The sequence below is a fragment of the Syngnathus scovelli genome, chromosome 17, assembly GCF_024217435.2.
Source record: "Syngnathus scovelli strain Florida chromosome 17, RoL_Ssco_1.2, whole genome shotgun sequence".
Lineage (NCBI taxonomy): Eukaryota > Metazoa > Chordata > Actinopteri > Syngnathiformes > Syngnathidae > Syngnathus > Syngnathus scovelli.
In genome coordinates, this window is record NC_090863.1 from 13,080,468 (window position 1) to 13,094,099 (window position 13,632).

Below are 13,632 nucleotides of genomic sequence, written 5' to 3' on the forward strand. Positions count from 1 at the left end.
ACTGGGTGACTTCAATGCTCACGTGGGCAATGACAGTGAGACCTGGAAGGGCGTGATTGGGAGGAACGGCCCCCTCCGATCTGAACCCGAGCGGTGTTGGACTTCTGTGCTTGACATGCTATAATGAACACCCAGGACGCGCTGGAGAGACTATGTCTCTCAGCTGGGGAGAGGGAAGTCTGGGAGTCCCTCCTAAAGCTGCTTCCCCCGCGACCCGACCCCGGATAAGCGGAAGAAGACGGATGGATGGATGGAAAAACAACCGGATTTTTCCACCAATTCATACCATTCCAAAGTGAAAATGTTCAACTCGCACAGAACGTCTTTGAAAGGTTCCCACTTTGTTAGTTTATATATTTTTCTAATTGTTCACATGGCAAAAAAATTGAAACTTCCACATTTTCATTGCATTCATTCAATGCAAAAATATGACATTTTGACCTCAAAGCACCTCAAAGTTGTACTATGACAAACATGAGCCCACCATCAGTGAAAATAAAGAAACTTTTTTGTCGTGCTGCGGTCACGTCAGCGTCACAATTTGTTGTCTCCGTGCAAATGTTTAAACGGCACACTAACAGCGTATTTAACTCGGTTAATTCACGTAGGAAGGAAAAAAACCAAATCAACAGAGCAAAACATTGTCCTGATTGAATGGGGGGGATTGTGCAAACGCAAAACTTATTTCCTCCCTGGGCCAGGTGACTTTATCGAATCGGGTGCTTAACGGAACAGGCATGAACAATAAAGCTGGCTTACTGTATTGCTGTAGTTTCTCGGTGTACTCGAGCTCAGAGCCACTGCGCTGCTTCCTAGAAACAAAAGTCACAGTCATCAGTCTTGACTTTTTCCAGGTCAACATATTTCCGCCATCAGATGAATCCCCTGAACAACTTTGTTTATTTGCTGCGAGATTGGCTTCATTTTGAAAGTGAAGTACACTCACTTTATGAAAGCATGCGCTGCATGGAAGTCATGGTCGAGAAGATTTTTTAGGTATGGGTACTTGGGAATTTATTTATTTTCTATCCACCTTCAGCCCCTGCATTTAAAAACAGTTGTCTATACATCAAAATTCTTTGTCAAAGTGGGCTTGCTACCTTTTAAACATCTGCAGAAAAGACGTAAATAAGCATGTAAATGGAGAGTTTCCTGAAACACACACACACACACATTTGCGGCTTTGCTGAAACTACGGTGGAATATCCATCTCTGGTTCACGAGGAAAGTTAAAAAGAAGGAATTGGAAGCATTCCAAAATACAACAAGAGAAACGTAGGAGATGGAAGGCCACAGCCAGCCGAGAGGATGCAGACATGATTGCGCGTTGGAAAAAAACAATCTTGCCCTATTTTCAAGGGCAGCGCATCTGCGACGCAGCAGATCCTGATTTTCGCATTATATTTTGGCGCTCTCCAAGCGCACACTTCATGGAGCAAATGTTGAGACAACAGTATGCGAGTAGAGCCTCGTATTGAGAATGAAAGGAGTCGTTTTGATTGGCTCCCGTTGCGCATGAAGTCGTACTAGGAACGGAGCGACCGTGGCAAACGTCGGCTTGTTTACACTGCACGTTGAGTACAGTTCACATCTTCCTAACAGTTTTAAACAGCACCCCCATCCCCTTTTAAAGTCAAGTCAAGTTTATTTGTATAGCCCTTTTAAAAACAGGACATTTTTGACATTAGTACTTCAACTTGTGTATTCTTTCCACCTCTGAAGGCATGTAAACATTTAATTAGCCCCTTTGTTCAGACTCGAATTAGCCAATGAAACATTAGCCCACTTTGTCAGAGCTGCCATGCGTGCGTGCGTGCACTTACTTGAGGCAGACAACAGCAATGACCACCATGGCAACAATGACCACCAACCCTGCAAAGGCGGAGCCTATGATGAGAGTCAGCTGGTCCTGCACAGACTTCTGAGGATCACCTGGACCGAATCACACAAAAAGGCACAAATGAGTACCTGGCAAAGCGTGGCTGGAGGAACGAGAGTGTCGTGTACCACCTGGATAGCAGAAGAAATTAAAAGTGCGAAACCATCAAACGGTAAAGCATCAGCCCGGCCATCAACCGAGGTCTTACTGTGCAGGCTGGTGCTGATGTCCATGGGGTTGCTGTAGCGACCATATCCTGCCACGGTGCGAGCTCTGACCTGCACCACATAGGGCGTGGCAGCTCTAAGCCCCTCCACCTTGGCTGAGCTGTGCTGGGATGTTACCGTGTGGGACATAGCCTGGCCCTGGAAGACGTTGACATAACATGATTCACGGATGGCTTTGCATCCTCGCAAATAAGGACATTTTTCCTCACTTCTGCCGTGTACAAGCAGGACTGAGCAGCTGAATCGATCAAAGGTTATACGACGGAGCCTGGGTTTCCGACCACGATCCGTTCCGGAAGGCGGTTCGGGAAGCCAATCGGTCCAATTACGAATCGTATTTTCCCATCACAAATCATGGGAAAAGAAATTCCGTGACGTTCGGAAACAGAGGTTTGACTGTAAAATCAACCGATGCAGCTCGCTGACAAGTGCCGCCGCTATTTGAGCTCACAGTCCTGCCTGCCTGCGGGCGACTCATGCGGTCCTCATGGGCGACCCGCCGCGGGCACCATGTTGGTGACCCCTGATTTAATGAGACCAGCTCTTTCATTTTACTTCAGAATATCGTAATTACTTTAGGACAGGACTGGAACATTTACAGCGGCAATTTAAAGTATTACTAAGGTGAAAATAAAACTCTCTGCTTCCTAAACAGTCATCATCATGTAAGCGTACACTCCCACTGAGCATCTTTCTGCAATATGAAGGTCGTCGGACTGTCGGAGGTCATAAAAGAAAGACATTAAACCTTACGGGCTCTTGCCGGGAATTTGATCAATAGCGACGATTCAACATTGCATGAGCTGCTGAGGCCCTCCCTCCATCAATAGAAATGACTCCCTCATACGCACCACTTTAATATTGCATTTCCCAGCATATGGAAAAGATGAAAAAAAAAAACTCCAACTCACCCTTTCATGGTATTTAATCTCGTAGTCCAGAATGACCCCATTAGGTTTCTCCGGGGGCAGCCATGATAGACTCAGGGTGTCTGCGGTGGAACGCATCAGATGGACTGTTGGAACTGCGGAGGGGGCTGGAGGAAAAAAAAAAAGGATCACACAAAACTCTTCTGTCTGTGTCTGTGTGCTTTTGTTTTATTTGTTTGCTTGCTTCTTGGTTTAGTTCACCTTAAGATGCTTCGACCCTTCCGAATGCGTCAAGGACCAAAATGTTGCTATTGCTCACCTGCCTTCAAAGCAAAGCTTCCAGTAAGATCTTCCAAATTAAATCAAAGTATAGATTTCATCGGCTCAACAGTCCAGATGGAATGGCTGAAGAAATGGTGCATGTTTCACATTTCCTGCATGGATTGGTGAATCCTGGAAGTGACTCATCTCACAGCCATTGTTTACGTTCCATTAAGCGCAGTAAAGTGGATTAAGTGTGGGTTGACTTAAGTGATTACAGTGTGTGAAAGGTGCTGAAAACTTGGCTTGGCCAAGACATATGTATGAAGGTGACATTGGTTTACACAAGTGCTTCTTTAAATGTAATCCATGTCATCAGTGTTTACTCTTGCTAATACTTTGAGACAGAGAAGAGAGTAAGTTACATATTGTTGCTGTCGTCAAATCTCATATTTCCAAATGTGGTCAGTCGCCCGTCCAGTCATCTATCCGTACACCCGTACACCCGTCTATTTTTTTTCATGTTTATCCAAGGTTGGGCCACAGGGACAGTTGTGAGCGATGATGCGCATGTGAAAGTTATACGGAAATCTCATGTCCTTTAATGAAGCAAGTCGGGTCCCAAGCCCTGCAACTGATTCAAGTTATAAAGAAATCTCATGTCCTTCAGTAAAGCAAGTCGAGTCTCAAATTCTGCAAAAGTTGAGGCCCGTGTTGCGAAGTCGCTCATTGAGACAATCGTTGACATTGACTAAGCGTGAGATCCCATTAAAAGTCTCTTTCGTTGTGCTTTTAAGTGATATTGATTGGGGAAGGACTACGGATTCCCTTGGTTTGCGAACACGCACGTAGCATCATTGACGAGTCGACTAACCAGCCTGGTTGGTGGTGATGTTGACTGTCGAGTAACGGGGGGAGGTGGGGTTCTTCCCGGAGACACCGTTAACCGCCTGCACCTCGAAGCTGTAGCGGGTGTGAGCCTGCAGATTCCTCACCACCACCTTCCTCTGCCTCAAGCCAAGCCTTCTTGGGGAGATGTCCACGTTGTCGTCGCAGCGCGTGCACGGGCTGCGGTCTCGCAGGCATTTCTTACACACCACGTTATACACTAGGTCACTCCTCCCACCCGTGTCTTCAGGTTCCTCCCATTCCAGGGAGAGTGAGGTCTCATTCACGCTGGAGATTACATTGCAAGGGGCTGATGGGATAGCTGCAAGGTGTTCCAAACAGAAGTCAATCATTCCTAACATAGTAGAAATAGAATATAATCATAACAATAGTAATAATAATCATCGTCGTCATCATCACGATTATGATGTGGGGCTTTTCCTGACATTTTTGGAGGCTTTTCTTACAGCACAAGTTGTATAGTCAGCATGGGGGTTTCACAGCATCAGAGGGATCAAAACTATCAGTCAGGAAAAGTTTAAAAATAATTTCCAAGGCTTTAAATATATCATTTGAACACGGGGAAGACAGCCATCGTTTAGGCGAGAATCCTCGTCCAAACCGGCCAGCCGCTAACTTTGCCCTCGACCACGTACGATCCCCCTCGCCCTGTCCTTTCTAATTAGAAAGAGACAGTTGAGAGTGGAGCCTCTTCGAACTGGATGCCCGACGACTAAAACGCACGCTGAGCCCAAGCTGCCGACCGGTTCGATCGAACTTGTGCAACGCCGCACAAAGAACAGGCTGGCACACAAGCTCAGCCAGGACACAGGGACGCAAGTGTCAAGCCTGCCTGCCTGCGTGTTTGTATGTTTAATTGGTGGTGCTCCTTGAGTTCCTGCCTGCCTGCCTGTGTGTGCGTGCGTGCGTGCGTGCGTGCGGTCTGGTCAGCGTCAGAGTGCACACTGTTCCCGCGACAGCGATCTGCGGAGGCCGTGTGTGTCATTGAACGTGTGGAAGGCCCCCCCAGGAACGATTTTACACAGTCGAGGCAGCTCATGTCACTCTCCATCAGGACCAAGGCTGGGCTAAGAGCTTTGTCCATCCACAAGTGATATGGACTCCATCAGATCATATTAGTATCAGCAAGCCAGCACTTTGCTACTGTCATAGCAAACACTTGTTTACTTATTGTCGGATGACAACTGTGTATATCAGGTTGTATTTTAATGGCGCAGTATTAACTGCGGTCACAGCTTTAGACGTCAAAATGACATTTTTGCGAAATTCTCATTGTCTATGGAATTTTATGTTTATGTAAAACCTGTCTGTGGCGCAAAGAAAGGTTGAGGACTGCTGTACTGTGCTGAAAAAAATATGAATGAAATGATTTTGCGCATTGCTCTGTGCTTGTTAAATGCCATAAAGCCCAGGCAAGATTTATTTGGGCATTTGCGTTGCAGGACGACTCACTTGTGCAGACGGCGTCAGGCGAGTCGCTATCAGAGCGGTAAAAGCCACTCTGGCAGGGACAAACGCTGGCCCCTCGGGCTCCGCTGCGACTGTTGGACGGGCAGGCCACACAGGAACCGTCGCCAAATTTGGATTTGAAAGTCCCGGGGATGCAGGCTGGATGAGAGAAGAAGAAATCTGGGTTGGCATTGGAAGTAACCATGTACAAATAGTTTGTGAAGGTACTGACGTAGATTGATTTTATTGATTTAGATGTATTTTTTTTCCCCCTCCGTGAGTCGTCACCTTACCGTGGTGGAAGGGTTTGCATGTCCCAATGATCCTAGGAGCCATGTTGTCTGGGGCTTAATACCCCTGGTAGGGTCACCCATGGCAAAAGGGTCCTAGGTGAGGGGCCAGACAAAGCATGGCGCAAAAAGCCCCTCATGAAGAAAAACATATATGGACTCAGACTGGGGATGAGATTCTGCCCCAAGTGGAGGAGTTCAAGTATCTTGGGGTCTTGTTCACGAGTGAGGGGAGGATGGAGCACGAGATCGACGGGCGGATCGGTGCAGCCTCGGCAGTAATGCGGACTGCGTACCGGTCCGTCGTGGTACAGAGAGAGCTGAGCCAAAAGGCAAAGTTCTCAATTTACCGGTCGATTTACGCTCCTACCCTGACCTATGGTCACGAGCTATGGGTCGTGACCGAAAGAGCGAGATCCCGGATACAAGCGGCCGAAATGAGTTTTCTCCGCAGGATGTCCGGACAAGGGAGAGCCCGGTCCCTTAGAGATAGGGTGAAAAGCTCGGTCACCCGAGAGAGACTCGGAGTGGAGTCGCTACTCCTCCACGTTGAGAGGAGCCAGATGAGGTGGCTCGGGCATCTCATCAGGATGCCTCCTGCACGCCTCCCTGGGGAGGTGTTCCGGGCATGTCCCACCGGTAGGAGACCCCGGGGACGACTCAGGACGCTCCGGAGAGACTAGGTCTCTCAGCTGGCCTGGGAACGCCTTGGATGGATGGATGGACGGACGGATTTTTTTTGTTTGTTTCTTGTTTTTTTTAATTAAATTTTAGCATTGGTTGGCGCTTCAGTGCTTTTGCCGCTTCCGGAAGATATAAAGCAAACAAGAAAAAGGAATGCTGTCACAGTAAGACAAGTGGCCATCACGCCTATCCACAAACAAAAAAAGGTGCACTGATGAAGCTCACTATTTATGGAGATGTCAGTACCTGCGTGAGAAATGCAGCACATTTAAGAAACCATTATCTTTATATTTGCATCTTTTTCCAGGTGACATTAATCTCTCGAAGCTTGGACGACAGTGTCGTTTAATGCCGAAGAGGTGGAAACATGGGATAAAGATGACGATCGAGCGCTGACAGGAGATTGCTGTTTTCACACAAACAGAGTTGCAGAATGCCTTCCAGGGGACAGATACACCCGAAACCTATCCATCAGCAGGCAGCCCTCAGGATACCATCAAGCCTCCAAATGCATACAGAGCTCTCTCATAATTAGCCGATAAATCAACTCTGGCTTTGAAGGAATGTCAACAAGACACAGATTAGCTAGGAAGAGTTATTCGGAAAAATAGATAGTGTTTGTTAACAATTGGTAAAGATAAAAAAAAGAAAAAAAATTGGTGAAAAGTGACTGATGTGAAATGGCAAGTTTGCAATTAAGAAAAAAATCTCTTTTTGTCTCGTTTACTCATGAGTCTTTTGCCATCCGGAAGTACGTGTGACATCATGGTGAAAAGATCCACTGGATTATTCTTGATGTTAAATCTAGCGAAAATTGAAATGTAAATCATATTAAGCAGAGACTAAAGAACGATTCTGATAAATGGGATTAGTGGTAAAAGATGCGGACGTATGACTGTCTCCAGCCCCATTTGCCACATTCCAAAGCGCTGGTGTAAAAGTGGCCGTCTCTGGCAAACATCTGTCATGTCAGCGTGAGGGCTCATAAAACCCCACCGGTGAGGGAGTGAATGATTAAGTGCTTTTTCACTTTGAACTCAAGTTGCAGGCTAATTCTCAACAATGGCACTTTTACAAGTTATCCTCGCAGACTTTCAGTCTACCTGAAAAATGACGCCAAAAAAAAAAAAAAAAGCTAAACCCTAAATGACGACAGGGCAAAATTTCAGGCCCATTTCTCTTTCTCGGTTATTCGTTTTTATTTCTCGTGGCCTCTTTTGAGAAGTTGTTGCTTCAATCCATTAACTTCTCCAGAGCTACCATGATTCAACGTTTTTTGATACTGGCATTTTCTCGACTCGATTAGGCCCCTTTATCAGGTTTGCAGCATCAGAAAGAAACCAAACAGTGGATGGCTTTGTTCGTCCAATTTTGCAAATCTCCGGGGCAGCGGAGTACACGACCGTATATCTGTCAAGCCCCACCGCTTCCCACTGAGGACGTTCTGGGCTTCCCAAAAAAAAAAAAAAAAAAAGGGATTTTTTGCAAAGCTCATCACACTACCATTTCCTCTGTGTTTCTTGTCAACGTGCTAAATTAAGAGTACAAATATGTATAATTAAACTCAGGGTAAAATGATATAGCAGTATTTTCCTTGGAGATGCAGAAACGAATTAAAGGCATTTCCATTCATTGGGTGGGGGAAGATAATGTTTTGAATTGAGAGGGCGGATGATGAGGGGATTCTGGAAAAAAAAAAAAACCGCATTTTGTCTCCAGAACATCACCTGCACCGAGGCAACGAGTCAAAGGTCGAAAAAAAAAAAATCGCATTTTGTCTCGAGAGCATCACCTGCGCTGAGGCAACAAGTCAAACGTCTGAGTGATTAATGTTGGCATGGCGGCCAAGTTGGCTCACGTTGCTCTGAACGGCGTTAATGAGCACGGCCGCCTGTAGATGAACTAACAGGAGGCCGCGGAGGAAATGACACTTCCTCATCGCAAACCCAGGCTGAGGCCCTGGAGAGCTTTCCATCAGGCAGCGGCGGCAAGCTTTTAACCTTGAGCCGCCAAATGTCCACGCCAAATATCTCCGCCGCGTGTTCCACACCATTCTTCAGCCCGGGTGAGACAGACGGTAATGCTCGTCCATCCCGCAGCATTTACCCCGATCCTCCTTGCCCCGCCGCCCTCCATTTTTCATTTGTTCACTCTTGGCTCTCGTCCCATGTTTGGCAATCCGTTCGCACATTTCCTCTTCTGCTCGTCTACGGACTTCAAAGGAGGTCTTTTTTTATTTGCCGCTATCTGTATTTCCCCGCTATTGGCTCTCCTATCTTTCCCTCTTACTGTATTTGTATGCCGCTCCTTTCGGCAACATCTCATTAATTCATGCTCTCCTTCACCTCCATTCAGGCGCCACGTAATACATGGCGAGAGGGCAAAAACTGGGGTGAATAGTGGGGGGAAATATCAAATAGCTTTGGTTCAATAATGGTTGAAATGTCACACGAGATACTGAGGAGGTGCATGATCATCGATGAGTTGATCATTAGGAAGTCAGTGGATTTTGTGTAATTACTTTTTGGTTAATCATGTCTTGAAGCAATTGAAACTCTCCCATTCATTTAGACTAATTACCAACTAATGTGCCACGGTGGGAAATGATCCAATTTCACTTACTACAACTCGTATTTTTTTTTTTTTTTCTATCTACACCAGCAACATAGGAAAGTAAATTGACGGTATTTTTACCGCTGCCTAATGTCAAAGCAGGTCAAACACAAGTCCTTACATACCTTGGCACTGGGTGCGATCTGCGGAGGGTTCGTAACCAGCGACGCAGGTGCACGCGCCCACTGGCACCATCCACTCTCCGTCACCGTTGCAGTAGAGCTTCAGCGGGACAGACATCTCCATGGCGTTTGTCACACAAGCCCCCGGCGCGATGACTAAGGAAGTGGCTTCCGCCCCCGTGGCGGTCTCGGGGAAGACGGCAAAATTAGCAATGGTGGTGGAGCACTTTTTGAAGAACACCCGGACCGAGATCAACGACATGCAGGCTCCGAGGTCCTGGAAGGCCAAGAAGAAGCCCGACTTGGACAGGGGGCCAAAGCTGCGCACTTTAGTGTTGATCCTGCCGGCTTCCAGGAGAGAGAAACTCTCATCGGGGGCAATGGTGTCCACTTTGACATAAGGGTTCTCCCTCCACAGGGGGCTACTGTCCGTGGCCGTGTCGCCGTCCGATTCATAGTAAAACAGATTAAAGGTCTCTTTGCAGGAGCCGGGGATGTTGGGGATGCTGGCACAGTCGCGCACGGAGAATTTGAGCTCCACGTAGACGCGGAGCACACCCCTGCGGGGGATATAGTCCGTCCTGAGCCAATTGTTCTGGTTGGGCTGTCGGACATTACACACCTGGTAGGTTCTGATGGGGCTCATGGAGTCGTCATAGCCGCTCACTTCCTCCCACTGTGGGATTAAAAAAAAAACCACACAGACTGTGACAAAGGAAGGCAGGGAGACGTTTGATGATGACGTGCTTTTTTTTTTAATTGGACGACGGGTCTATTTCTCATTCGGCGACAGCAGATAGGCCCTTATCTGCTACGTTTTAATTCATACCGAGTTGTATTAAACATAGAAGCGCCAAATACAAAGCAGTGAAGCACGAGTGCATTCAAAAGTGACAAATGACATCTGATATAAAAAAGGCACATCCCACATTATGTCGGGTACGGACTGTGAGGCATAATTTGCAGCCGGAAAAGATGTGAATTGCAAGAATCCGTCTGCAAATTCGATTCATTACATGGAGGCTATTCATAGAAAACACATTTTCTCATTAAAAGACATTTCCACGCATGAAGGCTATTTGACAAACATGTCTGGGGCAGATCATTAATTGTAAAAACAAGGTTGTTTTGCATTTATCATGCAAATTTGGTGTCTACTTTTGTTGGAACATTTGTGCGTTACACAGTGTGTCCGTCCACAAAGTCCCTTCACAAGTAAAAACATCTTTCTTTCTTTCTTTCTCTCTCAATTTTTCTGTTCATTTGCTTCGAAAAGAAATGGTGTTGACGCCCTACAGATATTCAATTACAGGGGCGGGCAGTTTACAATAAACGACACTATATATATTGGGAATATACTATGTATACACTTCCATACTCATATTACAGATGTTTGCAATAATCATCTGCTTAGCTAAAGTATTTCTATGTGTTTATCCCTTTTTGATTCAGACTGTCAATAGCATCTAAAGTAGATGAATAGCTTGGTGCATATGTCGCTCTTCAGCATATTAATGCATGGTAACCAACCAACATTAGAGTCTGATTAATGGCCCAGTTAGTCAATAAATGTAGAGTCCATTAAGCAAGCACCTTGTGGCAGTCAGTCAATCTATTATTTATTTATTTGGATGTTCTCACAATTCCCTGTTGGACTAAATGCTTAATTTCCAGAACAAATGCGCTCGCAGAAGTTGATTATTTCCACAGCAAGAAAATACTGCGCAAGTCATCTCACGTCTTTGAACCGCCGTGCAATTTATTTCCCCGCGATGAGCCCAGAAGTCAGCATTAGGCGTGCGTCATAAATCAACAGCCACATTGATGCACTACCTGACAAATATGATAATTGCCGCTCCCTCAACGGATGGCCGAGCGGACGTTGCCGCTGACGTACGACTTTACAGATACAGGGATGCTCAAACGCTGGCCTTTTTCCGCCAAAAAAAGGAGAGGAGCCGGTGCTGCCCGAGATGGTTTCCATGGAAACCCAGCATTTCTATTGACTGACTTTGCGCTCACGTTGCGAAGACAAATGACACTGGCCAGGAGTGGGGGGAGGTCTGTCAGGCTCTTAGCCCTTGGGTCAAATTCATGTTGCTTCATTTTCCCACTACTCGTATCAACACAACAACTTTATTTTGTTCTACGCTCTCGCATTTCAATTAGCAGGCACTCTTCAAAACTGTGCTTTGGCTGATTTCCATGTTTGCGCTTTGCCTTGTTTGGAGCGGCGGTATTTAAACTGGCTGTAGCTTGGGTGGGGCAGCACAAAATAATTGCCAATGAATGATCATTTCAAATTGGATTTATGGGCATACATTTGGAAGGAAGGTCACTTAAAAGTAGACTGGAAAATCAGCGACGTCGAAACATGCATGGCCACTTGTGACGGACGTACTTAATGCCACAACACAATATTAGTTTTCTTCACATGAGACATTTTTCTATTTGTTTTAATCATGATTTTTTTTTTTTTATTGTGTGTTTCAAATAATGCTGCCTTTGTTGAAGGATGACCATACTGTAAATGGGAAAGATTTGATGAAATAGCAGCATAGAGGATTTTGAAGGTTGCATTGGAGAGGGTGTTGATTTGGGATTTTTTTTTTTTTTTTGGAGTCAACAATAATTCATTCACTAAAGAAAAACAATCATACAGTTCTAATTTTACTATTTAGTCCTAAACTATTGTAAATAATCTTCAACATTTTTAATTCCTATGCCATTTAAAGGTACTCACTGTAATGTAGTTTGAAGTACATTAGAACCATAACTTTGGAAAAACAAAATTCTGACAGTTTTTACACACTGGGGATTTGCTCTAGTCTAGTTTATCTGCATGTTTGCACATTGGTTTGTTTAGAGAATACGATGCACAGATTGTGTGTGGCTCATCAAGCTTTTCACTTTTTCTTCAATACCCCCCACCCCCCAATGTCACTCTGTTTTGCGTTTTTACTATCCCAGAAACGCATACACATATTGTGAAAACAAAGCAATAAAACGCATGGCGAGCTGCTGCTCAAGACACATGGGGCTCTATTAATGAGCAAATGGAACAAATAAAACGAGTGGGTGCGGCCACAAAATACAGGCAAATATATGCTCACCCCACTTTCTGGGAATGTCGTCCAGGCCAGCTCTGTTGTAGCCCACCGACTGTCCATAAGAGTTTCTGCAAAGTCAGGGAAAAAGTCATTAGATTGAATGATGAGCAACTTCTATTATGAATTCTAATGAAGCAGATACTGTAGATAGGTTAATGTGTCTGATTTGAGATATTTAATCTTGTTTTGATTTAAAATTGTGCATTGAAAGAACAAAACAAAACCTGCCTCACTTCTGAAGCCTCTCAATTGAGATTTTATCAAACACTTCTCAGTTGATACAACTTTGCACAGAGGTGAGAAGAGGAAGGTAGACACCAAGAATAAACAACAGATCAATAGGCACTATTGTCCAGATGTCAATCAGTGCTCGGCTTATTACACCTCTCCCGATTCCCACTATGGACGAGAGGCCTCCCAAAGTGATGTTATTGTTAGCGCATAATTACTGAAACAATTACACTTTCTTCCCAGAGACTCAATGGCACGGCGCCTGCCTGCCTGCCTGCACGCCTGCCTGCTGGGCACCATTTGCTCACAAGTTGTTGATAGTGCTGTCCAAGGAGAGTGAGATGGTGCTGGCAAACACACACGCGCACACCCACACCCACACGCACACGCACGGCCTTGGTCGATCGAGCACATAAGACAAGCCAGACTCTTCCCGATGCGGTTCCATACTGTTGTGCTTCAAAAAACCAAGGCATGTTGAGTCCCTGACTTGCCTGAAGAGATCATTGAGTTAAAGAGTGCGCACTGTTTACACCAGGGGTCACCAACACGTTGCCCACGGCGGGCACCAGGTCGCCCGTGAGGACCGCATGAGTCGCCCGCAGGACTCTTCTAAAATTAGCTCAAATAGCGGCACTTGTCAATCCAGACCCAATAGTGATAGATTGACGTTAACTGCGTATAGAGAGAATATTAGCTGCTGTACGTCGTTTGAAATGGTGTTAAACTATTTCGGAACACACTTTGGGGTATACGGTATTTACGACAATTGATCAAAATAAAATGGGGCGGTTTCAGTTACTTGCTAGTCACATATGTGTATTCATCTCTTGAAAAGACTCAAATCTGTGTTCAAAACGAAACATGCTTGTCGTCTCATTTTCGCTTTCGCTACAGTTGGGTGCCAGGAGCAAAAACAGTTGTAAGACTTTCTTGTTACAATGCAAATGTGCTTTTCCTTTTCGCATGTACGTGTAAATGGAGGTGA

General features: G+C 45.5%; 1 protein-coding gene across 5 annotated transcripts in view; it reads right to left on the reverse strand.

Moving 5' to 3' along the window:
• The window catches only part of LOC125984588 (ephrin type-B receptor 3), a 44,793-nt gene that overhangs the window by 14,454 nt on the left and 16,707 nt on the right, over positions 1-13,632 (reverse strand). For all 5 annotated transcript variants that reach the window (XM_049746566.2, XM_049746565.2, XM_049746564.2 and 2 more), the window contains 8 exons: positions 12,417-12,481; positions 9,307-9,979; positions 5,598-5,753; positions 4,111-4,446; positions 3,018-3,142; positions 2,088-2,244; positions 1,824-1,932; positions 760-812 (listed from right to left, as the gene is read on the reverse strand). In XM_049746566.2, the coding sequence (XP_049602523.1) occupies positions 760-812; positions 1,824-1,932; positions 2,088-2,244; positions 3,018-3,142; positions 4,111-4,446; positions 5,598-5,753; positions 9,307-9,979; positions 12,417-12,481 (1,674 nt within the window). The remainder of the gene's footprint in view (positions 1-759; positions 813-1,823; positions 1,933-2,087; positions 2,245-3,017; positions 3,143-4,110; positions 4,447-5,597; positions 5,754-9,306; positions 9,980-12,416; positions 12,482-13,632) is intronic.